Source organism: Crocuta crocuta, unplaced genomic scaffold (assembly GCF_008692635.1).
Source record: "Crocuta crocuta isolate KB4526 unplaced genomic scaffold, BGI_CrCroc_1.0 scaffold32, whole genome shotgun sequence".
Lineage (NCBI taxonomy): Eukaryota > Metazoa > Chordata > Mammalia > Carnivora > Hyaenidae > Crocuta > Crocuta crocuta.
In genome coordinates, this window is record NW_027529424.1 from 3,523,605 (window position 1) to 3,551,545 (window position 27,941).

General features: G+C 38.7%; 1 protein-coding gene across 1 annotated transcript; it reads right to left on the bottom strand.

The window, feature by feature from the left end:
- Positions 1-940: 940 nt before the first annotated feature.
- SEC61A2 (SEC61 translocon subunit alpha 2) lies at positions 941-27,338 on the bottom strand. The gene is made up of 11 exons (XM_077758503.1): positions 27,232-27,338; positions 26,095-26,160; positions 20,199-20,277; positions 15,156-15,287; positions 14,923-15,032; positions 9,543-9,696; positions 8,380-8,540; positions 7,857-8,054; positions 6,091-6,282; positions 5,114-5,190; positions 941-2,059 (listed from the first exon to the last, which is right to left on the bottom strand). The coding sequence occupies exons 3-11, from the start codon at positions 20,257-20,259 to the stop codon at positions 1,873-1,875; spliced, it is 1,272 nt and encodes a 423-aa protein (XP_077614629.1). The 5' UTR covers positions 20,260-20,277; positions 26,095-26,160; positions 27,232-27,338; the 3' UTR covers positions 941-1,872.
- Between the last annotated feature and the right edge of the window lie 603 nt (positions 27,339-27,941).

The window sequence follows — 27,941 nt, forward strand, 5'->3', positions numbered from 1 at the left end:
GGCATCCAGGCTCCAGAGATCTTACTCCTCCTCCTGAGCTCTCAAAGACCAAGTTCTGTAATTTCCCTTGTTACTGCCCTCCTTCAAAATCAAGAAACAGACGAGGTATAGAAAAGCTACAGACTTAGGCACAGACCAGTCTCCAAATGGACCAGTTCTTCCAAAGCACCTCCCCACAGGAATTGAGAAACCTACTCTGAAATGTTGGTCCAAGAGAGAGGTTTGTGACCCCGGACCTGTCTTGCCTTTTTCTCTTCCTCAGAGTGCACATTAGAAGTGACCGCTAAATCCTAAACATCCCCCGATGCCATTTATGTTAACCTTTCAACATCAAGGGCTGTACTTTGGAAGTCAAGTCAGTGTGAGAGTTGGCAGCCTAGGTGTCTCCCCTGGCTGGCACGGTTCATTTACAAGGGGAAGGTTTCCTATAAAAAGCCCTATTTCCACCTTCTCTTGAAAAAAAAAATCATATATGACAACACTGGATCCACATTTCTATTCTAATAATGGTCTGAGGCCCTTAGGAGATGACCCCTGTCCCTATCCTGCCAGCCTCTATCTGCCTGGCCCCTATAATTGTTTGGTTTTGTGATCCTAGGCTAAAAAAGATATACTTCCTGCACTTAATAAACAACAACAGAAAATCTTACTTCTGAAAAGGAACTTTCAAAAATTAAGTTTGACTTTGGACAACAGAACACCTACTTTAAAAAAATTATAAAGAGTTACGCGATTTCAAATGGAGGCTGGGATGTTATCTGAGACCACTGTTTTCCTATTTGTAGTATCAGTCACATAACTGAGCACCTTGAAGTTGGTCATTTCCTCGACCGTTTTAGGATTAAATACTAAACTGATTACGTTTGATCTCTTACAACAGACCTCTCAGGATGGGTTTCGTATGACAGCAATGAACCGTATATACAAATAACCTTAGAAATCATTTAATGTCCGATTTTATTTTTCCAACACAACTGAAACAATTTTATTAAATAAAGGTTTATTTTCTACTGTTTACACTCATCTTGCTGCTGTAAAGTACAACAACATACACAAATTCCTAGCATGAATTACTCATTGTTCACCCCCACTGAACTACAGGCATTGCTTGAGAATTAGATCTTTGCTCTAGGGATTAAAAAAAAAAAAAAACAACTGGGGCATCGTATCTTGAAAGCATATTCTCCAGTGATGGGCTGGAATTCGAAGGCATAGCCAATACAGTCAAACAGCACCGACTGCTGTCACTAGGGAGGAAGGAATGAAAGTCAGTGAGTCCTTACAAGCAGCTGTTTCCAGGAACAGCTGTAACCAAAACCTGATTCTGCCCGTCTGGGCTGAGTGGCAGCTTTGAGGGGACGAGAAGGGCGGTGGATGGAGAGGGAGGAGGGGAACGTGGATACGATGAGTTAAAAAAAGTATAAAAAGTTAATTATATCTAAAATACAGATTAGATATAAATGTTCCAGAACTCATTAAATAAGCTCAAAAATACTGGAAAGTGGCAATCTGAACTACATTTATTTTTAAACAAGTGGGGGGAATATCGAGTGTTTTGAATGTTGTGTGCAAAACTGATCCACGTCACCATCTCACCGTCACAACTGAACATGGCAAGGCGGGCACGCTGGTTTCCAGCATCACAGGCAACACTACGAGTACATTTTTTAACGAGTAATGTAAACTTGAGTTTTAAGGCAGCTGGTACTAACGCTGCACACAGGCTTAGCTCGGTGCCCATTTCACGAATGGGACAGTCAGCACTTGAAAACAAAGTGTGAGGGAAGAAAAGGGGAACCAGCATTATATGACAAAAACAATGTGTCAAAGTGATTTTCCCTTTCACACACACAAGAAGAAATACTGGAACAGTTAGAAAAACAAAGCACCCATCCCGCCAACTTCAGCCTGCTCCTTGACAAAAATTTCAAAATACTGATAAATAATGGTGACTGCGAGCAGAATCCCAGTGCCGGAGCCGATGGCCCCGAGGAAGTCGGCTAACACCGACAGGGCGCCGATGCACAGGCCCCCGAATGCGGCTGCTGTGGGGATGTACCTGGAAGACAAAATCCTGGGTCAGGCGGTGTAGGCAAACAGGAAAAGGTGCAACAGTCAGAAACAATACACTAACGCATCGCTAAACAAGCCCGTCGTGAACTCCATCAGGGAATGACCTGTCTACCCAATAGTTACATGTGGATGAAAACTTGACCATTAAGGGAACCATGTGACCCTGATTTCCAGAAACCAGTAAACAGCCAAGAAAAAACAGTACGTGATTTTTACGGCAGGTTAGAATCCTTAACAGACTTAAGTGTCAAAATCGTTAATATTTTAAATAGGTCATCTTTAGCTCCCTCTTGCAGATGAAGAGTAAATTTCAAAATGCTTTCTAAGTATCAAATTTCTGTGACAAGATGTGAATGATCCTCTTTACAGTAGTTCAACCTTAACTGCACATTAGAATCACCTGCAGAATTGTTTAACACAATCGAATTATATTTAAAATACTCCAGAAAGGGGGGTGGGGAAGACTGAGGAGATGGCTGATGAGCAGAAACGGCAGAATGATGCTAACTAACTACTGAAGCCAGATACAGCTGGGTGCCCGGAGGTTCATTCTACCACTCTGCGATCTACATGCTAGAGACATATAAAAAATTACATAAAAATACAAATGCCTGTTCAATAAATGGTTCTGGAACAACCAGATATCCACATGCACAAAAAGAAATCTGGGACCCTATCTCATACCAAACACAAAAACAGCTCCAGGTGGACCACAGCTGAAATGTGAGAGCCAAGACTCCTAATGGAAAATAAGAATAAATCTTTGTGACCCTGGGTTAGGCAATGGTTTCTTAGATAAACACCGAGACCAGCACAACGCAACCAAGAGAAACTGAACTCTTGTCAAAATTAAAAACTTGTGCAAAGGACACCAAGAAAGTCAAAAGACAACCCACAGAATGGCAACAAATTATTTGTAAGTCATACACCTGAGAAGAGGCATATCCAAGATATTGTTATAAAAAATTTTACAACTCAGGGCACCTGGATGGCTCAGTCTGTTAAGTGTCCAACTCTTGGTTTCAGCTCGGGCCATGATCTCACATTTCATGAGTTCAAGCGCAGAGCCTGCTTGGGATTCTCCCTCTTCCTCTCTTTCTACCCCTCCCCAGCTCATGCACACTCTCTTCAAACGAAAAAAAAAATTTTTTAATAACAATCAAATAATAAGAAATTTACAACTCCATAACAAAAAGACAACCCAATTAAAAACGAGCAAAAGATCTGAACAGACATTTCTCCAAAGAAGATACACAAATGGCTGATCTAACACATGAAAAGTTGCTCAATGTCATTACTCAACAGGAAAAAGCAAATCAAAACCACAAGGAGCTACCATTTCATACCCACTAGATGGCTAGAATCAAAAATCATGAACTAGTGCTAGCAAGGATGTGCAACAACTAGAAGCTTCATCCACTGCTGGTGGTGGGAACGGAGAGCGGTATAGCCACTCTGGAAAACAGTCTGGCAGTTCCTCGATACGTTACACACAGAATTATTGTTAGGACCCAATGATCCCACTCTTAAAGGAAGGAAAACATATGTCCACACAAAACATGTACAAGTATGTTCTTAACAGCATTATTCATGAAAGTCAAAAACTGGAAACAATGAAAATCTCCATCAACTGATGAACAGATACACACAATGTGGTACAGTACATCCACATAATGGAATATTATTCACAAATAATGGATGAACCCTGAAAACATTATGCTAAGTGAAAATATTACAAAAGATCACAATTCCACTTAAATGTAATGTCCAGAAAAGGCAAATTTGTAGAGATCAAAAGTAAAAAGTGGCCTGGGGCATGGGAGGGGGCAGCAGGAATGGAAATAACCAACAGGTAAATGGTGTTTTTCTTGGTGATGAAAAAAATTTTTTAAGTTTAAAAAGTAATCTCTACAGCCAACGTGGGGCTGAACTCATGATCCCAAGACCAAGAGTCACATATTCTTTCAACTAAGCCTCCCAGGTGCCCTGGTGACAAAAATGTTTTTAAAATTACATTGTAATCATTACACACTCTGAATATACTAAAAATAAGCAAAAACACTACACCATACACATGAGTAAATTACATGGTATGTGAATTAGCCCAATCAATAAAGCTATTATCAAAAAATAAACTAATGCAAAAAAAAAAAAAAAAAACCCAGAAGGAGGGGCACCTGGGTGGCTCAATCGGCTAAGCATCTGACTCTCGATTGCAGCCCAGGTCAGGATCTCAGGTTCCTGGGATCGAGCCTCCTGTCAGGCTCCGCATTAAGGGTGGAGCCTGCTTATGAGCAGGCGCCCACAAGCGTTCTCTCAAAAATAATAAACTAATGCATGGGATCCACCTTAGACCAAATAAATCCTAATTTCTAGAAGTGGAATATCAGTTTTTTGTTGTTGTTGTTAATTTTTTTTTTTTTTTGAGAGACAGAGGAAGAGCGGNGGGCTCAAACTCACAAACTGAGATCACGACCTGAGTCAAAGTCGGACGCTTAACCGACTGAGCCACCCAGGCGCCCCTATCAGTCCTTTTTAAAAGCTCCCAAGTGATTTTATGTGCAGCTAGATGACAAGGACCTCCAATCAAGAACATTTTAATACTCGGCTGACCAGTGACAGGAACACAATTTTTTTTTTAATTTTTTTTTTTGGTTTTATTTAATTTTGAGACAGAGAGAGACAGAGCATGAATGGGGGAGGGGCAGAGAGAAAAGAAGGCACAGAACCCGAAACAAGCTCCAGGCCCTGAGCTGTCAGCACATAACCTGATGTGGGGCTCGAACCCACAGACCGTGAGATCATGACCTGAGCTGAAGTCGGACGCTTAACCAACTGAGCCACCAGGTGCCCCACGGGAACACAAAATAAAAAATCATTTCAATGTCAATTTTGCTGTGTGTTAAATTTTGGTTCTTCTGTGTGATGTAGAAGAAAAATGCTTCATATTTAAACACGAAAACATTTGACAATAAAGACTGACAAACCAGGTACATATGTATGTACACACACACACACGGGTTAAATTTCATGACCTTACCTATTAAGTTCATGAACCATAGAGGTATCTCTGTGGCCCCTCATTACCATTTGCTGTTCTTTAAGCTGTTTAGCAACCTGCCAAGAGAAAAACAACTTTTAAAATCAAACTCTAGGGGCACCTAGTCGGCTCAGTCAAGCATCCAGTTCTTGATTTTGGCTCAGGTCACGATCTCATAGTTCACGAGTTCAAGTCCCTGGGCTGATAGCACAGAGCCTGCTTGGGATTCTCTGTCTCCCACTCCCACCCCACGCCCCCGCCATTGCTCCACTCTCTCCCTCTCTCTCTCTCTCTCAAAAATGAACATTAAAAAAAAATTCAAGCATGGGGCACTTGGGTGGCTCAGTCGGTTAAACATCTGACTTCGGCTCAGGTTATGATCTCTTGGTTCAAGGGTTTGAGCCCCGCATCAGGCTCTGTGCTGACTGCTCAGAGCCTGAAGCCTGCTTCATATTCTGTGTCTCCCTCTCTCTCTGCCCCTCCCCTACTCATGCTCTCAAAAATAAACATTAAAAAAAATTTTTTTAATCAAACTCTAATATTTCACTGTTTACTATCTACCAGGCTCTGTGTAAAGTGCTTTCCACACACTAATAAATAAAATACAAGAACCCTGGAGCAGGTGCTGTGATATCATTAGCATTACACTTGTGGTCCAATGCTGTGCAACCACCCATACACTAAACCAGTGTTTCTTATCTTTTTTATTTATCACCTCCCTAAACAGAAATTAAATACTAAGGAAAAAGAATTTGTTGGGTAGGGTTAAGCTTTGGAGGGTCACAAACCATTGTAAAAATCTAAAAATTTTTCTACCTTCAGAAACTGGCTTTTAATCCCCCACAGGTGACATTACCTCATTGCAAATATATGACTTAAAGCTGAAATTACAAAAGTAATTAAGAGTGTTCCAATTACCATTTTTTGACAGCTAAAAATTAAAAATGTCTTTTTTTTCATATAAAACAAATACCTACATCTTTGGCTGAGGAACCAGACACCTCTATCCACGTCTTAGAAAAGAATGCACATGATCCCAACATGAAGATGATATAAACAACCACATGGACGGGATCCTCAAATATGGCGCCCATGGACTCGGGAGGAGAAAGATAATAACAGAGGCCGCCCACTGGATAAGAACGAGCAGGTCCTCCACCACTGACATCCTACAGGACAAGAACAAGAAGGGGAAACGGTCAACCCAACTGCTTAAGATATATTTTTATGACTTTTCAAACTCAACAATTAATTATGTTTTAAGCTCAAAGCACTTATAGCTAATGGTCCTATGTAACTTAAAGATTTACTTTTTATATCTGATATCTTCACTCCTTCCAAATTATTTATTTAATATCTTGTACATAAAGGACATTGTGAATATATTATTAACAGAAGAGTGACCTTTTAAAAACCAACATTATAATACACCTACGAAAAAACCTTCCTTCTCTTCCTAAAACGGTTACAGAACTGGGAACAGTGTATATTCTCGGGTATTTGGGGTGGAAAGCAATTTCTGGCCACAATGATTAAAATGTCTTGTTCCTGAATATACATTTCAAAATGTTTCTTTACTGTGGCCCTGCAATCACTAATCTCCAATCAAAAGCACTGTTTATAGACAAATTCAATTACCCAGTAATTATCTCATTAAAAAGAATCTTCGTTAGATCACAGCACAATCTATATACAACCACTCAGTGTATTTATTGCTCTGAAATTACCATAGTCATGAATTTGCTGGATTATTAGCTTGCAAGAGGAGGGACTGCATCTTCCCTCCTCACAGGTAATCATATTTCTGTTCCATGAATGGAAAAAGAGTACTATGGATAAAGGGAATCCTATTTCCTTCAACTAATACTCAAGAGTTGCTGCCTTACACTGTCAAACTTTAAATTAAAAAAAAAAAATGACCTTTAGTAAAAGCAGAAAGATATGTCACTATAACTTGCAATGGGAAAGCCAGCATATTAAGATAAAGGCATAGAGCAAGCACCATATTTCAGGGCTTATTAACGTAGTTGGTGAAATACTAATTCTACACTAACATGTTCTGTAAAAGAATAAAGGCTGAGTCTCCTTTAATTCTATAGTTGTAAGGGGGAAAAATACTCCGTGGTCATATGACAGAATTTAAACCACTTAAAATTCAATGTGACAAGAACTCGCACTCCAGTAACGATGACATGGCTGGGCCTCTTTAGAAGAAGATATGCTGACAGGATCTAAAAGGGAAGTCAGAGAGTGCCAGATTCTATTTCTGGTAACTGTTCTCTCCTCAGGCCAATAATCACATGCCTCTCTCTAGCCCAGTTCATCACTACTAGTTTACTGCCATTCAGGCCGTGAAAAATGGGGGGTGAAACAGTAGATCTCAATACCCCACATGCAGTCAGCAAATAGCTTCTTTAAAAAACATTCCAGACAACAGCAGAATAAGATAATGAAACAGGGAGGCGCTTTCATGAGGCAGCTGTCACTTTAACCTTAAGGTCCCTCCGGTGAGACGTGAAAATGCTTCCTAGACAATAGATTAATACAAAGAACCTGGCCAATCTTAGTTTTACACCACTCATCAATCCTTTAGAATAATGACAAATTCTTCTCTAGGTCAGTGAATGTGAAAATGCTCTAGCAACTGCTTCAATTTTGGCTCATCTCTTTTGACTAAAAATATAACCATGAAATGCAAATTACAATAAATGTGAATGCTTAGGATAAATAACAAAATACTCACAGCCCACTGTCCTAGTAAATTTACCAAAAAGTTGCCACTAAATCGAACAGACAGCATCTGGGAAATAACATACAGGTTTGACACTAAGGCCGACTGGAGAATTATGGGAATGTTCGAGGTGTAGAAGAGCTTGATGGGATAGCTACTGTACTGTCCTCGATAGCGGGCCGACTTAATGGGCAAGTCAACACGAAATCCCTAAAAAATGAAAAGGAAGAGGAAGTTAACAGTAACTGCCCACATCAAATCAAGAACATACAGACGGCAGGCAGGGCCGCCGCAGTGGGGCGTATGAAAAGGCAACGCTAACGTTTTCCCTTGCACACATGCACACAGAAAGGGAAATCCTGTTTCAGGCCATAACCATCAACATTTTGCACCCTGAAGTCCAAAGAACAGAACTATTTGCTTGACTACATTCTGCAACACTTGTTAGATGCTAACATTTCAAACGGCATGCTCTTCTTTAAAAGCAAAATAAAAGCCCACATCCCATGTACTTCAGTGAAGAAAGCAGACTTACCTGAAAATATATGACAACAGCAAATACAAAAACTGTGGCAATGAGGTTCATGAGGTTGGGTAAGTTCTGCCGGTAGAAAGCCTCCCTTAAAGCTCGGACCTTGTCTGTCCTGGTGGCCAGTAAATGAAAGAGAGCTATGACCGCACCCTCAAACTCCGTACCTGATAAATCAAGATAGAAATGGACTGTAGACTCGTTACCCCAAGTTGTCCCAGAATCAAACAAATAACCTTGACACTCCAGTATATGGCCAAAAATGGGAGTCAAATAATTCACCAATGTTCATTATTCTATAACTCTACAGCCATGTGTGGGGCTTCTAAAAATAGCTACATCGTTGAGGCAAATGTATTTCTTTTAGCACAAATCTCAAGCTTTCTCAAGGGACTGTTCCTGATGAAAACAGTCCAAGTAGAATGAACCTAAGCAAATATTTAGGTCATAATGATTTGCCTCTCCTTTAGTTAAGGGACGTGAAGGGGAGTATTTTCAGATGGGGTTGGGGGGAAGCAGCAGCAAAGCAGAATAAAGATGTCAGAATCAAAAGATCTATGTTACTCTATCATGCTTGCTTTTAAGTTGGTTTTACCAAGAATATTAACAAACCATCACTGCTATTTTCCTAAGGCTGGGATCACTCTAGATGGTAACCACTATGAACGTTGCATGGCATTTGAGAGAAATGGAAACGGGGAAGAGGAAAGACAGAATGAATTATGTCAAAATTTAGTTGCTGTTACAAAGCCAAGTAGAATAGCAGCAAAAGTATTAGTGCTTCTTCATATAATAAATAATAGTTTTTTCATTTGAAAACTCTTAATCCACTACCTTTTTATCCCCCTGGGAATGTGGAAATTCGTCAAATCAATGACTTCTGCAGCAATGGCTTAAGCGAGTAACATTTTTGAAAAGCTGCTTGCAATCAGTCAAATTTTGAACGAGCAGAGGCTAAAATTTAGATACTATTCTTTTTGAAGTAATACTTCATACTCCACAAATCTCTGCTGCTTAGCTCTTGAGCAGTCAGCGTCAGTGGTCCCCTGGGAGGGCAGACCCCTGGGAGGGCAGACAGGGGGTCTCCAGACATGTCCTGCTCCAGGACAGGTTACTTTCCAGCACACATCCAGCAAAACTCGTGCAGTCGCAGACACTGTGCAATGTACCTCTGCCAGTGTTAATAGTAGTGGGACTAAAGGCCTTCCAGACAATGGTTTCACAGATGTTGGTGGCAATAAAGAGGGAAATACCAGACCCCAAGCCGTAACCCTTCTGTAGCAGCTCATCTAACAGCAGCACAATCAAACCAGCAACAAACAACTGTGGGGAAAGAAATGCAAGTAAGCTGAAGCAAGAATCAACTCAAGAAAGGGGAAGATGAACACCGGTGACTACTTTCAATGTACGGGCATTTTTAAATTTAAAACCTAACTATTGCAGTATCACTGTTACCACTCTGCATCTTTTTAACCCCTCATTAGTATAGACAGAAGGCAGTTCTGCCAATCAGAGGAGCGGAAATATTGTTATATTATAAAGTAGACATTTCGACCTTTAAAGCATATTTATAAACCATCTGAATAGTTTCTCTTATAATGTTTAAATAAGGCCTATTGAAAAGCACACTGAAAACAAAAATGTTCAAAGTTGTTGAATTAGGACAGCAAGAAACTGAAAATATTCCAAATCAAAGACCAAATGAAATAAGGTATAATAACAAGATGCAACCGTATACCATCATTAAAGGACAAGTATGTGAACTACACTGATACCTTTCTGAAGTCATTATATGTAACACTTTATAGATTATGTTATATATACAGTTGACCCTTGAACAACGTGGGTTTGAACTACACAGGTCCACCTATACAAAGATATTTTTTATAAATACACTGAAGCACTATAAATGTATTTTCTCCTCCTTATGATTTTCTTAATAACATCATTTTTTCTCTAGCTTACTTTATTGTAAAAATTCATTATATAATACACACAACACACAAAATATGCGTTAATCAACTGTTTATGTTACCAGTAAGGCTTTGGGTAAACAGTAGGTTATTTAGTAGTTAAGTTCTAAGGGACTCAACTGCAGGAACCGGGGGGGTGGGGGTGGGGGGGGTCAGCACCCAACCCCTATGTTGTTCAAGGATCAATTCTAATACACATAGAATAAGTAAAAAAGAACACAAATTAAGATGCACAGAGATTATAACAATGTAAAAAATGCATTCTATACATACAGAGACAAGGACTGAATGTAAATTTGAAGACAAGGATTTGCCAGGTTCTTAAGCTCATCATTTTTTAAAAAGTAAAAGCATACTAACTTTAGTTTATGTAAAATTGAAAATTCTTAATGCTCCTCTTGGAGAAGACATTTCTATAAAAGCATGCATCAATTAAAAATAATCTATAGCCTTGCAAGTGACCTCCGCAGTCGTGACACCTTCCCTGAACTTCAGTAACCTGATCAAGAGGGGAAGAAAAAAATGCTTCGGTGCCCCCAACCTCACACCTGTCCCCATCTTAAAAACCATCCTACGTAACTGAGGAAATGCCACTTCCATTCTTCCCAGCTCTGAACCCTCCCACCCTCATATTTACTCAGTTTACCCAACATCCCCAGGTAGAAGAGAGAGCAAACAACTACCGTACGCCATTTTACGCATGCTTACCTGCTGCAGGTTTTTTTTTCCTTAACTGTCATTTCAGTGCTTGGAGACAGCCTATTATGTCTATTTACAGTCTTTTAGTTTGACTTTCAAAGGACCGGAAAAAGGGTACAATTCTTCAAACTTCTAAGAGAGCTCATGAATCCTTTACTGTCTGAAAACCAAGTTTACCACTTTGACAAGATACAAGAGAAGTTAGGACTTAATACTGAGCTTTTATTTTTTTACCACAATTATGTAGTGAGTACATAAACACTCCCAATCAGAAACCCAACCCTGTGCAGGGGATAAAAGCTCTCCACAACATATCAGCCCACTGAAAGGTAGGATCCTGAGCTTCGGACTAAACGACCTGTCGAGAGTCACCGTCACTCTGAAACACCTGTTAATTCTCCAAACCCACTGTTCAGACCAATGACCCTCAGACTAGAAAGGGATTCATGTGTATCCTGTGAAAATCAAACTCCTATTTTTCTAACTGGAGAAAGGAATTCTAGAGAAACCTAAATGAGAGACCACTTCTACAATCAAAGGAATAAGATAAAAGATGGTGAAAAGTATATGAAGTATGCCTCTGACGGGGATGAGAAACCAGCAAGTTACCGCACCTCACTGACCAGAACGGTGACAGAAAGTGAGCGCTTCCTGCACGCTCTTGTAGAATGTACCATACGTGTAAGTCTCTAAAGTACGCATAAAACAATTTAACTCTGCTCGTGCATGCGCGCACGCGCACACACACACACACACACTTAGTTTGACAAAACAACACTTACCTTTCCTATGTGCCATGCACACTGATAGTTTCTATTCTTTTATTTTCATCAAGAGCAACTATTTAGATTTCAAANGCACACACACACACACACTTAGTTTGACAAAACAACACTTACCTATGTGCCATGCACACTGATAGTTTCTATTCTTTTATTTTCATCAAGAGCAACTATTTAGATTTCAAAACTCACTAGTTGAAAGACATGACCATGAATGAAATAAGATAATTAAGACGAGAAATACCGTACACAAAGGTATTGCAAAGTTTTCAAAATCTACATTTCTAGGTGAAACTCACTGCTCCAATTGTATCTCTTCGGTCTACCCAAACATTTTTAATGTTAGCAATGCCTTAAAGGGACGGTGCTACCCGTCTATGATGAAACAAGACAAATTTTTCTCTACAGTAACACTGTAAGAATCAATCTCAAGTGTTTGTATGCCAGAATTTATGTTTCAAAAAAGGATATATCCACGTATTCATTCCTGGAATATTACTATTCCTTGACTTCTGATACTGGAAAAAAACTAAAATGGCTTAACTCCATTTTATCTCAACTTCAAATTCATAATGACTCCACAGAAGTTAATACTTCAGCCCAGAACTGGTCAGATGAGGTTCTTAAAAAATCTGAAAGTATCTTGGGAAGCCTGGGTGGCTCAGTGGGTTAAGCATCTGACTTTGGCTCAGGTCATGACCTTGTGGTTCATGGGTTTGAGCCCTGTGTCGGACTGACGGCTCAGAACCTAGACCTTGCAACAGATTCTGTGTCTCTGTCTCCCTCTGCCCCTCTCCAATTTGTTCTCTGACTCAAAAATAAAAACAGTTAAAAAAATTTTTTAAGAATCTAAAAATATCCTTACTAAAATACTAGAAAATTTTTCTGGAGCATAACGTTCTAATAGTTAAGTGCCAATTCTGTCTTGTAAAAAATCAGGGTTATTCTCAACTATGGATTGCATAAAGCAAAGGCTATAAAGAAACAGAATACCGCAACAAGTGATGTATCAGTATCCTCAACAATGCCAAAAGCACGTGATCCTGAGCACTGACAACAAAATCACTTTTGAAATCTTCTCTCCCAAGACATTCCAACTCTTCTTCCTCTAATTCTCAAAGGTTATAAATTTGCCAATCAAGTGTTTTTAAAATAGAGAAATAACAATAATGTCATTCTAAAGAATTCTACCTTATAGGTAGGAATTCTCCTACCAAATAGGAGCTCATTAGGGCTCAGAAACCTACCAAACTCTGATAATCCATTGAAATTCCTCCCCTTGGTCAAAAGACAAGATATTTCCATCTAGTGAGAAGAGTCCTCCCTGTTGTTAATGATACCAATAAATATACTTGAACATACTAATTCTCCTTGTTCTCAATCATACTCACTAAATTATCTTATTTTGATTTGCTTCCTATATAATGTTTCTCATTCAAAAATAATGGCCAACCACGCCACTCTGAAACGATCCTCTTTCTCAATGTATATATTAATAATTTGGTATTTCAGTTTTATTTATTTCTAACCTTGATCTTTTGGCGATTAAAAACACGTTCCTACACGTGCCTGGGTGGCTCAGTTGGTTAAGCATCCAACTTCAGCTCAGGTCATGGTGTCACAGCTCATGAGTTTGATCCCTGCACTGGGTTCTCTGCTGTCAGCACAGAGCCTGCTTCAGATCTTCCATCCTCCTCGATCTCTCTCTCTGCCCTTCCCCGGCTGGTTTGTCCTCTCTCTCTCCCCCCCTCCCACCTCCCCTTACCCCTCAAAATAAATAAACTTAAAAAAATAAAAAATAAAGACAACAGAGGAAGTCAAATGGTGTCCCTTTAAAAAAAATGTTCCTAATGACTCCTAATTCCAGAGTGAACAAGAGGCATTTCCAAAATAATCAAGACTCTAAATGCTCTAAATGCTATTTTTAACTTCTCAAACTTCTTTTCAAAATCTCACAACTAATCTAGAACTTAAGTACAATCCATTCTTGAATAGCTTCTCTAAATGATTTTTAAGGATTGTACATTAGAGAAATACCTTCTAAGTTTGACACACTTTAAGATACTTAGGAAGAAAATTACGTTGGCCTTTAAAAATTCAATTCCAAAAACTTAAAAACTAAAAAATAAAAATTCAGTTCCAAAGGGTTTATTTTAAAAATCCATGGATTATATGTATGTGGGTTCACGTATTTTACTGTTAAGATGTTGTCGTGTCATTATTTTGTGTACCACTAAGAGAAAAAAATACTGTCAATTAAACTATGGCACAGTAGCTTATCAAAGTTTTTATTTTCTACCTATAAGGAAAGTTACTTTCTACCTAACCACACATTTGTCATCTAGTTTGCTCTGTGCCTTTGTGCCTGTACAGTGACTGTTCACAACAAATTCTAGGCTCTTCAAGACATTTTATTTATTTATTTTTTTAATGTTTTTTATTTATTTCTAGGAGAGAGAAAGAGACAGCGTGAGCAGGGGAGGGTCAGAGAGAGAGGGAGTGACAGACTCTGAAACAGGCTCCAGGCTCTGAGCTGGCAGTCAGCACAGAGCCCAACGCGGGGCTCAAACCCACGAACTGCGAGATCATGACCTAAGCGAAAGTCGGACGCTTAACCGACTAAGCCACCCAGGCGCCCCTCTTCAAGACATTTTAAAGAGCAACCTAACTCAAAAACACGTTACAGCAACAATGCACAAAACCAACTGACGTAACGACCACATGAACAGCCTTAACCAGCTGACGCATGCACACAGGCAATGACCACCATCACTACTGTCGCCCGGCTGTCAGCGACCGGGAGGCACCATCAGCTCTAAGAAAACATCCTGGCCTCAGAGACGTCAGAAAGTAAAATATGTGCATCTTAGAAACAGCGAAATACAGTTGCTCCATAATTCTTTACACCATGTGGCTATGAGGCTATTATAATAAATTTTAATTTTGTACATCAATACAATTTTTATGTGTCACTTCAATAATCAAATCTTATAATTAAATAATCCAGATATTAATCTATCAGTCACGTAAAGAAATGTTAGAAGAGAAAAAAGAGATCAAACTGTTATCTGCAAAAGAAAACCTGGATTTCTTACCTGAATGATGATGAGGAGACAGATGCCGGCGCCCATTTCAGCAGGGTCCCCATACATGCCCGTCATGACATACACAATGGCTTGCCCAATGGTAATGATCATACCAAAGACTGACAAAAATCGGGGGGGAAAGGAGTACATGCTTACAACCAAAGAAAAAAAAAGACTAGAAAAATATCTTTACCACAAAATTCTCCAATTTGGAAAAGACTCTAATTGCATTAATAGCTCACGTTTCTGGGCTCCATTGAACAGAGCTCTATCTTTGGGTGTATCTCCAACTTCAATGATTTTGGCTCCAGCCAGCAACTGCATAATCAAACCAGATGTTACAATTGGGGAGATGCCCAATTCCATTAAAGTTCCTGCAAAGGAGAAATAAAGAAGTAAATAACCTTTACTATACCCAATGCAGATTCATTTAAAAGTGATGCAATCCTTAATTATGTCTATTAAAATACATGCTCAAATGTTAACAAGCAGATTTTCACCCTTTAAACATTAACTGCTTAATAAATGAGAGGATTTTTTTCTTTTAACACAACCTTGCAACAATTCACTGAAATAAAATTATGATACCATAAAAACGTACATTTCTATAAAGTCTAAACTTAAAATATTAAAGAAATCCATTGAAAGGAACCTTCCAAGACTTCTGTCCAAATCATTATTTTTAAAACTTATACTTAACACTTTATTTTAATGCAAAATAAGAAGTTACATACCAATCCTGAAACTTAAATACGAAGTTAGTAAAAAACAATACTTAAGAATATCTGTGACTCTGGGGTACCTGGATGGCTCAGTCTTTTAAACAACTGACTCTGGATTTTGGCTCAGGTCATGATCTCATGGTTAGTGAGTTCAAGCCCCCATGTGGGGCTCCACTGCACAGAGCCAGTTAGGATTCTCGCTCGCTCTCTCACTCTCTCTCTGCCCCTCCCCTACACGAACATGCCCACATGTGCACTCTTTCTCTCTCAAAATAAATCAATAAACTTGAAAGAAAGAAAGAGAGAGAGAGAGAGAGAGAGAGACAGAGAGGGAGGGGAGGAGGGAGGGAGGGAAGCAAGCAGGCTAGGGCACCACCTGGGTGGCTCAGTCAGTTGAGTGTCTGACTTTGGCTCAGGTCATAATCTCACAGTTCACGAGTTCAAGCCCCGTGTTGAGCTCCATGCTGACAGCTCAGAGCCTGGAGCCTGCTTTGGATTCTGTGTCTCCCTCTCTCTGTGACCTAGCGCCCCCACTCCTGGTCTGTGTCAGTCTGTCTGTCTCTCTCTCTCCATCTCAAAAATAAATACATGTTTAAAAAAAAATACTGTTTAAAAAAGAGTATTTCTGATTTTTCTAATTCAAAATCTAAAATTACATAAAGAGTCATCTAAATCAATGTTGTAGAAGATTTAGTGACATGAAAAATATTCACGACATGTTGGATAGCAATAAATATCTGGAAAATAGTAGTACAGTTTGATTTCAGTTAATACTTAAGTGGAAAAATAGTTTCCTGATATGGCTGCTATGATATGATTATTTTTACCCAGTGAGGTTATAGATAATTTTTATTTTCTTCTTCTTGCCTCCCTTTAAGTTTTTCTTTACAGAAAATACATTTTGTATTTATAGTGAAAAATAAGAAAACCAAATACACCCAGTGTATAAGTTAACACATAGAACTAAGTAACTCTACAGCATCAAGAATATGTTTCCACTTGTCATTTTGTCATCTTAAATCCTGGCTTTTATAAATCCTGAAAAGGTACCCTTAATATGAGAAAAGATTCCGTTCTAGAAAGATTCTTTATGTCTTCTCAAAGATTTCTTCAACAGTAAAAGGTAACAACAGTCCCTACTGTTAAAACCAGTAGGTAGAGAAATAGGTAGGAAGGTAAACATTTTTTTAAGTCAAATCACAAAAAATCTGTTAACTGTCAAAAGGCTCTAGTCCAAAATAAATCCAGTCAAACTTTGATGACAATTTCACAAAGGAAATATGGCACCTCAAATCAGTAGGGAAAAACACAAATGGACCTTACCAATGACTGGCCATCTATAAAAAATCATTCCTGCATTTCTTACCTCATGACTTATATCAAAATAAAGGCCTGATGTACAGAAAATTTAACCATAAGACACAAATAACTAAAATACTAGAAGTGAGTATGCTTATCATCTTGGAAAGCAAAAAGCCTTCCTAAGCATGACAAAACACCTAAACCCACAATGAAAAAGACAGATCCTCTGGTTAGATAGAGCTATGAAGAATCCATGTGGCAAAACACTGCATAAAAGTTGGAAAAGAAAAAAAAAGAAAAATATTCAAACACAGATGACAGAGAGTTCATATCTCTAATATTCAAAGAGTTCTTACAAATCAATTAAAAATGAACAAACCAATAGAAAACAATTATAAAAAGGAAAAAGAGAAACACAGTACAGCTGCTCCCAATAATGCGCTTTCTCAGGAAATACTGACAGGAGGGGAGGGGTCCCAGCACTGAACTCCATAACCCTGAAACTACCCAAAGCTGACAGAGCGCAGTATAAATCCTGTAATTTGGAATTTTGAGCTAAGAACCAAAGAATCCAGGAATTGGGGATGTTAAAGCCCCAGAAGGCGGCTCCCAGTCCCTGCTGCTGAGTCACCAGCTGCCCAGGTTCTCTGTCCCTACCCAGGCTTAGTTTTTCTACCTCCTCTATGGATTTGAAAAAATAACCAGTTATCCTTCTAATAATTCCATTTTTGTGCTTGAACTAGTAAAGTTTCTCTTACTTTAAACAAGTCCACGTAGAAAAAAATTCAAATCGTCAATAAAAATATAAAATGATGTTCAAGGTCACGAATATATGAAGAAATACAAACCACATAACAGATACCAATTCTTACCTAACTTTCAAAGACTAAAGGCCAAAATAATATCCACTGTTGGAAGAAAAACGTCAGTCTCATATACAACTGCTGAGAGTATAAAATATAAATCTTTTGGAAAATAATTTAGCACTATCTATCAAAAATTTATGTGTATATTTCTTGCAAACAGTTAAACTTCTGGAAACTAATTGTATTGAAAAATTATACGAGACAGCATAACAGTCATGGCGTTCAAGGTAGCACCAGTTATGATACAAAATTGGGGACAAAACTAAATGTGTGACATGAGAGGACCCTACTGGCCTGGAATCACACTTAATGTACATTCCTTCATTTGCCTACAAGCCATTTAGGATCTGGCTCTTGGACTCACTGTGTCCTACCACATTACTCCATTTCTTCCAGCCACAATGACTCATCATTCTTTGAACATATTAAGCACACTCCCATCTCAGGGCCTCTGGCACATGCTATTCCCTAGAATGTTCCTTCCCCAGATCTTTGCACGGTCTTCTCTCTCATGTCCTGCAGGTCTCTGCCCAAATGTCTCTCCCCTCGCCCAAAATACACTTCATGCAGAAGCTACCTCCCCAAACAGAGTACTATAAATTCCCTGACAACAGGGACATTGTTGTGACCACATCTCTAATCTCAGCACCTTGCACAAAGCTTGGCACACAGTTAAGAACTCAATAAATATCTGCTGAATAATTAAATAAATCATGGCGTACACGTCTAATGGAACGGTATACAGCCATTAAATGAAACGGCTCATCCAAAATAGTAAGTAAACACACTAAAGTAGCAGAATAGTGCCAAAGTTTATCTTATTTTTAGTTTAAAAGAAAAAGTACAGTTGACACTTGAACAATGTAGGGGTTAAAGACACTGACCCCCATGCAGTCAAAACTCCATGTATAACTTCTGACTGCCCAAAAACTTAACCAGTAGCCTACTGTTGACTGGAAGCCTTATCAATAACATCAACAGTCAATTAAAACATATTTTATATGTTATATGTATTGTATACTGCATTTTTACAATTGAATAAGCTAGAGAAAAGAAAATGTTATGAAGACTGTCATAAGGAACAAAATAAATTTATAGCACTGCACTTTATTTATTGGGAAAAAAAATCCATGTGGAAGTAGACCCACACGGTACAAACCCATGTTGTTCAAAGGCTGACTAAACATAAATTTACACCTGTGAGTGTATATGCAGAGAAAAGGTCTGGATAGATATTCACCAATCTATTATCTTCCCAGGAGTTAACCCTGACATGGGAGACTTTCATTTTCAGCTTTTTTTTTTTTTTTTTTAAATGTTTTATTTATTTCTAGGAGAGAGAGAGACAGCGTGAGCAGGGGAGGGTCAGAGAGAGGGAGTCACAGACTCTGAAACAGGCTCCAGGCTCTGAGCTGGCAGTCAGCACAAAGCCCGACGCGGGGCTCGAACCCACGAACCGCGAGATCATGACCTAAGCGAAAGTCGGTCGCTTAACCGACTAAGCCACCCACCCACCCCTCATTTTCAGCTTTATATAAAACCGTATACAAATTTTGGGGTGCCTGGGTGGCTCAGGTGAACATCAACTTTGGCTCAGGTCATGATCTCACGGTTCATGGGTTCAAGCCCCACATCAGGCTTTGCGCTGACAGAGCGGGCGGAGCCTGCTTCCACTTCTCTGTCTCCCTCTCTCTCTGACCCTCCCCCCACTCACACGTGCTCTCTCTCAAAAAAGAATAAACATTTTTAAAATGTTTTTGTTAAATTGTATACAAATTCTGGTGCATTTTTTAATAATTGACTAATATGACTATTTTAATCTAAAAAAATTACAAACAAAACCCGTCATGATCCAGCCCCTACCTATCTCTTTAGCCACTGCCTGACACACATGTGCAGTTAGCTCAGGCTTCCCTCTGCCTTGACTCCACCCGCTAAACTCCAATTCAGATGTGAGGCCAGCACTGTCGCTTCTCTGACACTGCTCGTCAAGGTCGTCAGTCCCACACAAAACCCAAGGACAGATTTTGGAGGGTCTGTGAATCTCCTGAGGTTTTATGCAAAATGTGTGTGCATGAGTATATATGAATTTTTCTCGGGAGAGTAAACGTAAATTTAATGAGATTCTCAAAGGAGACATGACCCATAGAAGGATGGAGAGTCGTTCCAGCCAGTGCTATCCCTATGTTCCCTGTTGTACACTCCGTACATACTTCTATTCTTACAATACGTACACTTTTGTAAGTATTTACGTGTTGGCCTCTTCTCCTAGGCAACCAGTTTCTTTTACCATATGCTCCCCACCCCTGTAGACATCAAAACAGTTGTTTCCCCATTTTCCTATCTATCTGATGTCGGTACTAACAAGCATGGAGGCAAAAGCGTAAGTCCATACCTCTGTTGGATGCAAGAATAACTCTCATCCAGTAGAAAGGATCTGCAGAATCTGATGACATGATTCCAAATAGTGGGATCTATAATATTACATAAAACAGTTTCTAAAAATGCATTCTGTAAATTAAGTTGGAGCTTAATTCATACTTCAATTACTTAATATTTGCAACACTTAAAAAAAAAAACCCATTACTTCCCATGTTCTGTAACAAAACAAGTGTACCTAAAGGTAAAGTTTTTTTCTAACAGAAATCACTACTTACAGCAATCTATTAGTAAACACACCTATCAGGATGAAGACTGGTTGTACAACATGTAAATGCACTTGACAATACTGAAATGTACACTTAAAAATAGTTAAGACGGAAGGGGGGCCTGGGTGGCTCAGTTGGCTAAGTCATGATCTTAAGTCATGACTTCAGCTCAAGTCCTGATCTCGTGGTTCACATGTTCAAGCCCCACCATCAGGCTCTGTGCTGTCAGTGCAGAGCCCACTTCGGATCCTGTTCCCCCTCTCTCTCTGTCCCTCCCCTGCTCATGCACTGTCTCAAGAATAAATAAAACATTTAAAAAATAGTTAAGATGGTAAATTGTATATTTTATGTGTTTCACAATTAAAAAAAAAAAAATACCCTACCAGGGCACCTGGGTGGCTCACTCAGTTAAGCATCCAACTCTTGATTTCAGCTCAGGTCATGATCTCACAGTAGTGAGATCAAGCCCCACATCATGCTCTACGATGACAGCACAGAGCCTGCTAGGGATTCTCTCTCTCCCTCTCTCTGCCCCTGCCCTGCTTATGCTCTCTCTCTCTCTCTTTCTCAAAATAAATAAATATACATTTAAAAAATACCACTACCAATAAACTATAGGATATATCTACCTAGTCACAGAATAATTTTGCTAAGCTATGGGTACTAATGACAGCCACAGACACACTCCCAAGGTAAGACTGAGGATTATACATACAGTGGAATATTATGCAGCCACTGAAAATTATACTTAAAACAGCTAATAATAGCATACAGAAGTACTTATTTTGTAATACTAAGAATGACACTGTGGTTATCAACCCGGGGCAGTTTTGCCTCCCATGGGACATTTGGCAATATGTGAAGACGACTGTTACAACTTGAAGGGAGATGCTACTGGCGTCTAGCGGGTAGGGGTCGGGGCGCTGCTGAACATCCACTAGCGCCCCCAAAACAAAGAACTGACCAGCCTAAAATTCATCGCCATTGCTGAGAAACCCTGGGATAAAAAGAAAGGTGCAGAATTGTATGAATAAAAGCTAAACACTGTAAAAATATGTTTAGGAGATAAAACTAAGTGTAAATATTTACAATCTTGAAGAATACTAATCTCTAGGGGTAGGATTACAGTTGACTTTTTCTTTATTCTTTTCAGCATCTGTCAAGTTTTCTAATAATGAGTGCATATCTTTAACCAGAAAACAAATCCTTAACTTCCAAACATTTCCTATTATATGACCAATGTTTAGGACACAGCACCAGGCCATTTCCCTCCCCTCTCTATGTGGGGACTAGACACAAAAGTACATTTCCAATCTCAAAAACCTTCTTTATAATAAAGCTGATTTTCTTTTTTAAGTTCCAAAAGATGTTGCCAACAATTGTGAACAACCATCTGGTCAACCTAAACCTCTCTGGACATCTGGATTTATTAGCTGGGTAGCAAAACTGGTGAAGCAAGAGATTTTATGTGTACCCTAACGCTGCAGACACTCTTCAGCTAATGTGAGAAACAGGGAGGAAGAAAGTTGCTATATTAAAACTAATTAACACTACAGGACAGTCCACATCACAACATTCCCTAAGTGGGAAAGAGGTCAGTCAGTCAAATTACACTCCTTAACTGCACCTGATAGAGATGGCCATTACCTCCACAATTAGATAATCTGTGGGACACTGAACAAGAAAAAGTTGGCCAACCTCTCCTAAGTAATGGCATTCCTTCCTTTCCCGTAGTCAACAGGATTATTAAACTCCGTGTCTAAATTTATTCCTCTTAGTAAAATCCATAGTTATAGGTTTACATACAATATTTGGGCAGAAGCAAGAGCTATTTTCTGGGACCCTGTCACAATTGCAAAGTTCCAGACCTTGCCCTATATTACATACAATAATCATTTTCAACTTGACTAAATACAGTACAGTACTTATGAGAAATAAGCAGTCCATGTTTTAATGAAAACCCTCAATGGATAAGGTAGACAAAAGAAAATTAGCACGAGGGATTCCCAAAGGCAGTGGGACTGGAAAACCAAGCAAAATATTGTGGGCTAAGGTGGCGAGCTGCAATTCAGTGATGGAATATCCTCCACAGTGCATAAGAAAACACATTTTTTTAAACATGTAAAATAGTAAAAACTAGTAAGATTGAAAAAAAGCTACAGAAAAAGAAAAAAAAAATCTGTGAAACAGCCAAAGAAGAAAAGAGATCGTAAACTTGAAGCACTGGTGGTCACAGGCGCGAGAAAACCACAGACAACTGAGGAGCAGAGACCCAGCACCAAGGCAGCTCCAGCCTTCACAATGGGAGGGCAACAGATCCCTCAGAATTCCCGGAACATTCCAAACCTGGAGAACAGCAATCTGCACAGACAACCTTATCTTTTTTGCCTCTTTTGGTTAGAAGGGACTAGAAACAGCAGCTGGGAAGAAACGGAAGAGAGAAGTGAGTGGTCGGGCTCTCTGCTGGTCGAACTGACAATTACAGGGCTGCCCTGAGCTGGGAATTAGGGACCTGATCTGAAGTCCGGAACCGAACACAGCCCTCCTCAGTGGCGTGGTGAGAACCACCCAGGAGAAGAGAGAACAGCCTAGCTCCCCTCCTGCCATTCCCTCATGGTAAAGAAAACTGCGCAGAATAGGAGACCTCAAACCCTTTAACTGTGGCTGGGAGGTGAAAATAAACCTGAGATTCTATAGTAAAAGACTCAAGAAAGCACCAGCAGAACTCCTAAGCATGAGAAAGACAAAAAACACAGCTTGGCAACTATGCGATCACACTGTAGGAAAAACAATAAATAATACAGTAACATAAAATGCATCATTTAATTTATTGCAGGAAATAGTCGTGAGAAACGCCACAGTTTTTAAGCAACACGGGTCCTATGGTTCTTGGGTTCTAGCTGCCAAGCTTAAAATATTTACTACCTAGCCCTTTACAGAACAATGTTTGCTGCCTCTTAGATTAGAAGAATCAATATTGTCAAGAAAGTAATTTTCTCTAAATTTATCTATAAAGTCAAAGCAATACAAATCATAATCTCTACAAGCTTTCATATAGAAACTGACAAGCTGATTCTAAAATCTATACAGAAATACGAAGAACCTAGTTAAGCCAAAAACCATTTTGAAAAGGAAACACTAAGTCAGAGGATTTTTATGACCTGATCACAGGACTTAATAAAAGTTAAAGTAATCAAACAGTGTGGCTGACCATAACAATAATGGAATATACATTGATGAAATAAAACAGAGTATAGAAATATACTCAGGCTTATATGGCTAACTGATTTTCAACAAAGATGCCAAGATAATTCAATGAAGAAAGGACAGCCTTTCAGCAATTGGCTATCTATACAGAAAAAAATGAACCTCAACCTTACCTTACGTTATACACAAAAATTAACTTGGAATACATTACAGACCAAAGCATACAAGCTAAAACTGTAAAATATTTACAAGAACACAGAAGAAAATCTTCACCACCTCAGAAGAGGCAAAAATTTCTCAGATAGGAAACAAACACCATGGGCCAAAAGAACCTGATTCAAACTTGGGATGTTTGCTCTTCAAAAGATATAAAGAAAATGAGGGGCGCCTGGGTGGCTTAGTCGGTTAAGCGTCCGACTTTCGCTTAGGTCATGATCTCGCGGTTCGTGGGTTCGAGCCCCGCGTCGGGCCCTGTGCTGACTGCCAGCTCGGAGCCTGGAGCCTGTTTCAGTCTGTGACTCCCTCTCTCTCTGACCCTCCCCTGCTCACGCTGTCTCTCTCTCTCTCCTAGAAATAAATAAAACATTAAAAAAAAATTAAAAAAAAAAGATATAAAGAAAATGAAAAGGCAAGCTGTAGACTGGGAGAAAATATTCACAGTACATCTATCTGAGAAAGGACTTAAATCCAGAAAGTATAATTCAATGGACAATAATGTAATTTTTTTCAATGGGCGCAAGATTTGAAAAAGACACTTCACAGGAGATAAACACCTGATCAGTACATGAAAAAGTTGCTCAATACCATTTAGCAGGGAAATGCACATTAAAACTCCAATATCATTTATCAAGGCAATGCAAATTAAAACCGTACCCATTAGATGACTAGTACTAAACCACTCAACAATACCAAGGGTAGGCAAGGAGGCAGAGAAATGGAACTCCAATCCGTGACTGGTGGAAATCGAAAACAGGACAACCACTTAGGAAAAAAGTTGGACAATTTCTTAGAAAGCTGAACCTATAATTACCATACGACCCAGCAATTCTACGCCTAGGTATTCACCCAAGAGAAAGGAAAACAAATATTCACAGTAAGTCTTGCACAGGATTGTTCACACTTTATTATAGCCAAAATTTGGAAACCCAAATGTCCATCAGGTGAAGAGATTAACAAATCATGATACAGTCCTACGACAGAACACTACTCAGAAACAGGGATAAACCACTGCTACACCAAACACATGGATGAACCTCAAAAAGCTAGTGATGAAGTTGGACGCTAAGGAATAATACTGTATGACTCCACTTATGTGAAATTCTAAAAAATACAAAAAGAAAAAAACAAACTCTAGGTACAGAAAGCAAATCAGTGCTTGTCTAACACTGGGGGTGAGGTACAGACTGACTAAAAGAGATTGTACAAAACTTCTGGAGTGACAGAATGTTCTATATCCACTGAGGTACTAGGTATGTGGGTGTATACATTTGTCAAAATACTTCAAAATGTACACTTAATAAAATGAGCGTATTTTACCATACAGAAATTATATCTTCATGAAGTTGGCTTTTTTTTTTTTAAGGAAGGGAACTTCTAAAATGTTAAAAGTAAGTGGTAAAAAGACGACTATTATTTTTTCTACTTTTCCATTTTTTAAAAAAGTTCTCACTCCCTGGCCACCCAAAACAATCTTAAACTAAGTACAGCAGTAAAATATTTTAATGATCAAATTGTTTCACTCCTCAAAAAAATATATTTGGCTTTTCCCCAGATTATGGACTTAATGTACTCCACTGCTTCCTAAAACAGTTTTTTTTAATTTCCTTACATGTATCTCAATAGCTTTTCAAAATCCTCAAAAACTTGCACCTAAATTATCTAATTTAATCCACACAACAATCTCATGACATGGACGGGTCACATTTTATCCTCATTTTGTGAATATCCTCATTTTGCATTTAATCTCTGCAAAATATCACTAAAAATCATCACAGAATTTCATCAGCGTGTACAGTATATGACCGGGGTTCTAGTGTTTGACTTTAGGGTAGATTTTTAAACTAATACATGCTATTTACAACATGATTAAAGGCAAACAAAATAGGAAATACATTTGCAATATGTATGTCAAAGGTGTAACCCATTTATATACAAAAATCCATCTTAAATCAGTAAGAAAAAAATATCTCAGGGAAAGAGTGGGTAAAGATTATTAACTGCACCCTAAGGAAAAAAAGAAAAAAATGTTCAAACCCACAACTAAAAAAAATACACAGAACAAGATAACCATTTTCGCCATCAAGTCAGATTAAAAATAACAATGCTCAAATGATTCCAGGTATTTGTTGTTTTAACTAAAATAAGTTTCTGACACTCTAACCAACCAACACCCTCAAACAACTGCATACACACTGAATTAATATTTGGTTTACATACCTGACAACATACTAAGAAAATGAAGAGAGTTATAGCCGTCCACAGTACCTTCTCTCGAAACTGGATCTGTAAAATGCAATGAGGAGGAGCCATCACAACCAGGAAATAGCAAACACAGAGCAAAATTCCACACGGAAGCATAACATTCCGTGTCATGACATGCTCCATTTTTTTACTGTTACAATACTCTCACCTAGTTAGTAGCAGCCAAAGCAAAAAGCTCAACTTTTCAAACAGAGCTTTTCTTTCCTTTTCCAAGAATTCAGCAGATTACATCCAGGCAGGCCTCAGCACGCTATACTACGTTAACGGAAACCGAAAAGGATGATGTGCAAGACACAGATCCAATATGCGTGCATCTCAGTTAACAAAGCACTGTGCACAGCTGGTACTGCCCGTTAATTATATGAGATGAAAATTTCATGGAATATGAAAAGCTAGAGCTTCCTGGGAGGCCTAACATGGACCTGGAACAATTTTTAAAACCTCAAAGCAATAAAAAAAAAATATATACTTCTAAATAAAACAATAAGTCTAACAAAAGTTTTACTTCTCTCTTTCTACATCCTTTTTCCTGTTAGTTTGGTGAGATATCACAAGTACAGCAAACAGACTGTCTGGGAACTGGCCAGTTTGGGACTAACAATAGTTCTGAATTCAAAGGCCTTAACTCTAAAAGTGTACAATGATGAAAGAACAATTTGATACAGTCACATTATTTTCTGGATGCAGTTCCGTAATTTTTCTTTGTACTGAATGATCAAGAAATGGGAGATCTATGCTAGCACAATGTAACTCATTTACATAAAACGGCTGTAGTTCTCAAAACTGACCCAGCAGACTGGATTCTCAGTGAGATGGGATCACTAAAGATAGAAGAATATCTTATCTAACACGGAGGCCAAAGAAACACTCGGTTTGGAAATGTCAACTTCAAATAACAAGTCCTTTTTAAGACCACAAGATAACCTACCTGGACTTAAACTGGCCCATACTAGTTTTACTCACTTTGTGCCCCTTGTGAGGAGGAGCAGGTAATATTTCTCCAAACACACCAGAAGAGGGTTAGGGACAGTAAACCAATCAGGAGCATAAGTCATTTATCTGCCCTCTATATTACCAAAATGGTATACTTACTTTCCTTTCAGGTTTCTGGATTTCTGGTAGAACTGCACAGAAAGGTTTGATAACTTCTAAAAACTTGACTGTTAAAAAAAGAAAAAGAAGAAAAGAATAAATTTCCCTATTATGTAAAGTTTTTTTTAAAACAGATGTACCTTTCTACAGAAACAAATACAAATGTTCTCTAACTTTCAGCGGCAACCCATCCCACTCCTACCTCCAAAGGTAATCATGGGGCTCTCCATTTCAAACACCTCAGGGAAGAGCAATAATTCAAGGGACAAAAGAATCCAAAAGGTTTAAGGTGTTAGTCAGTGGGAGCAAATACAAGCATCCTTTTACCATGATTTTGCTTCTTCATGCTTATAATATATAGAAAAGGAATAATTCAATGAGTATCAAAATACATTAAAAAAGCAAATGCAGTCTACTACGTTACCCACAAGGCAATGCACTAGAGAAGAAAATAAGACCTATCAGAGGAGGAATACAGGAGGAAAAGTATTCCTAAAGGAATGCACTAGACTGCAGGCCTGACTTTAGATGGAAAGATGCTGAAATGCATTTGTGAGAAAGATCACAGAATCGCCATCTATACATATAGTTTTTTTTTGAAGTATACAATCTCTACTTCATTTCACTAAGTCAACATTCACTGCCTGGTTGCCTCTCCCACATAACAATCTCAAAGTACGTGTGTATGTGTAGTAATCAGTCCCGAAAAT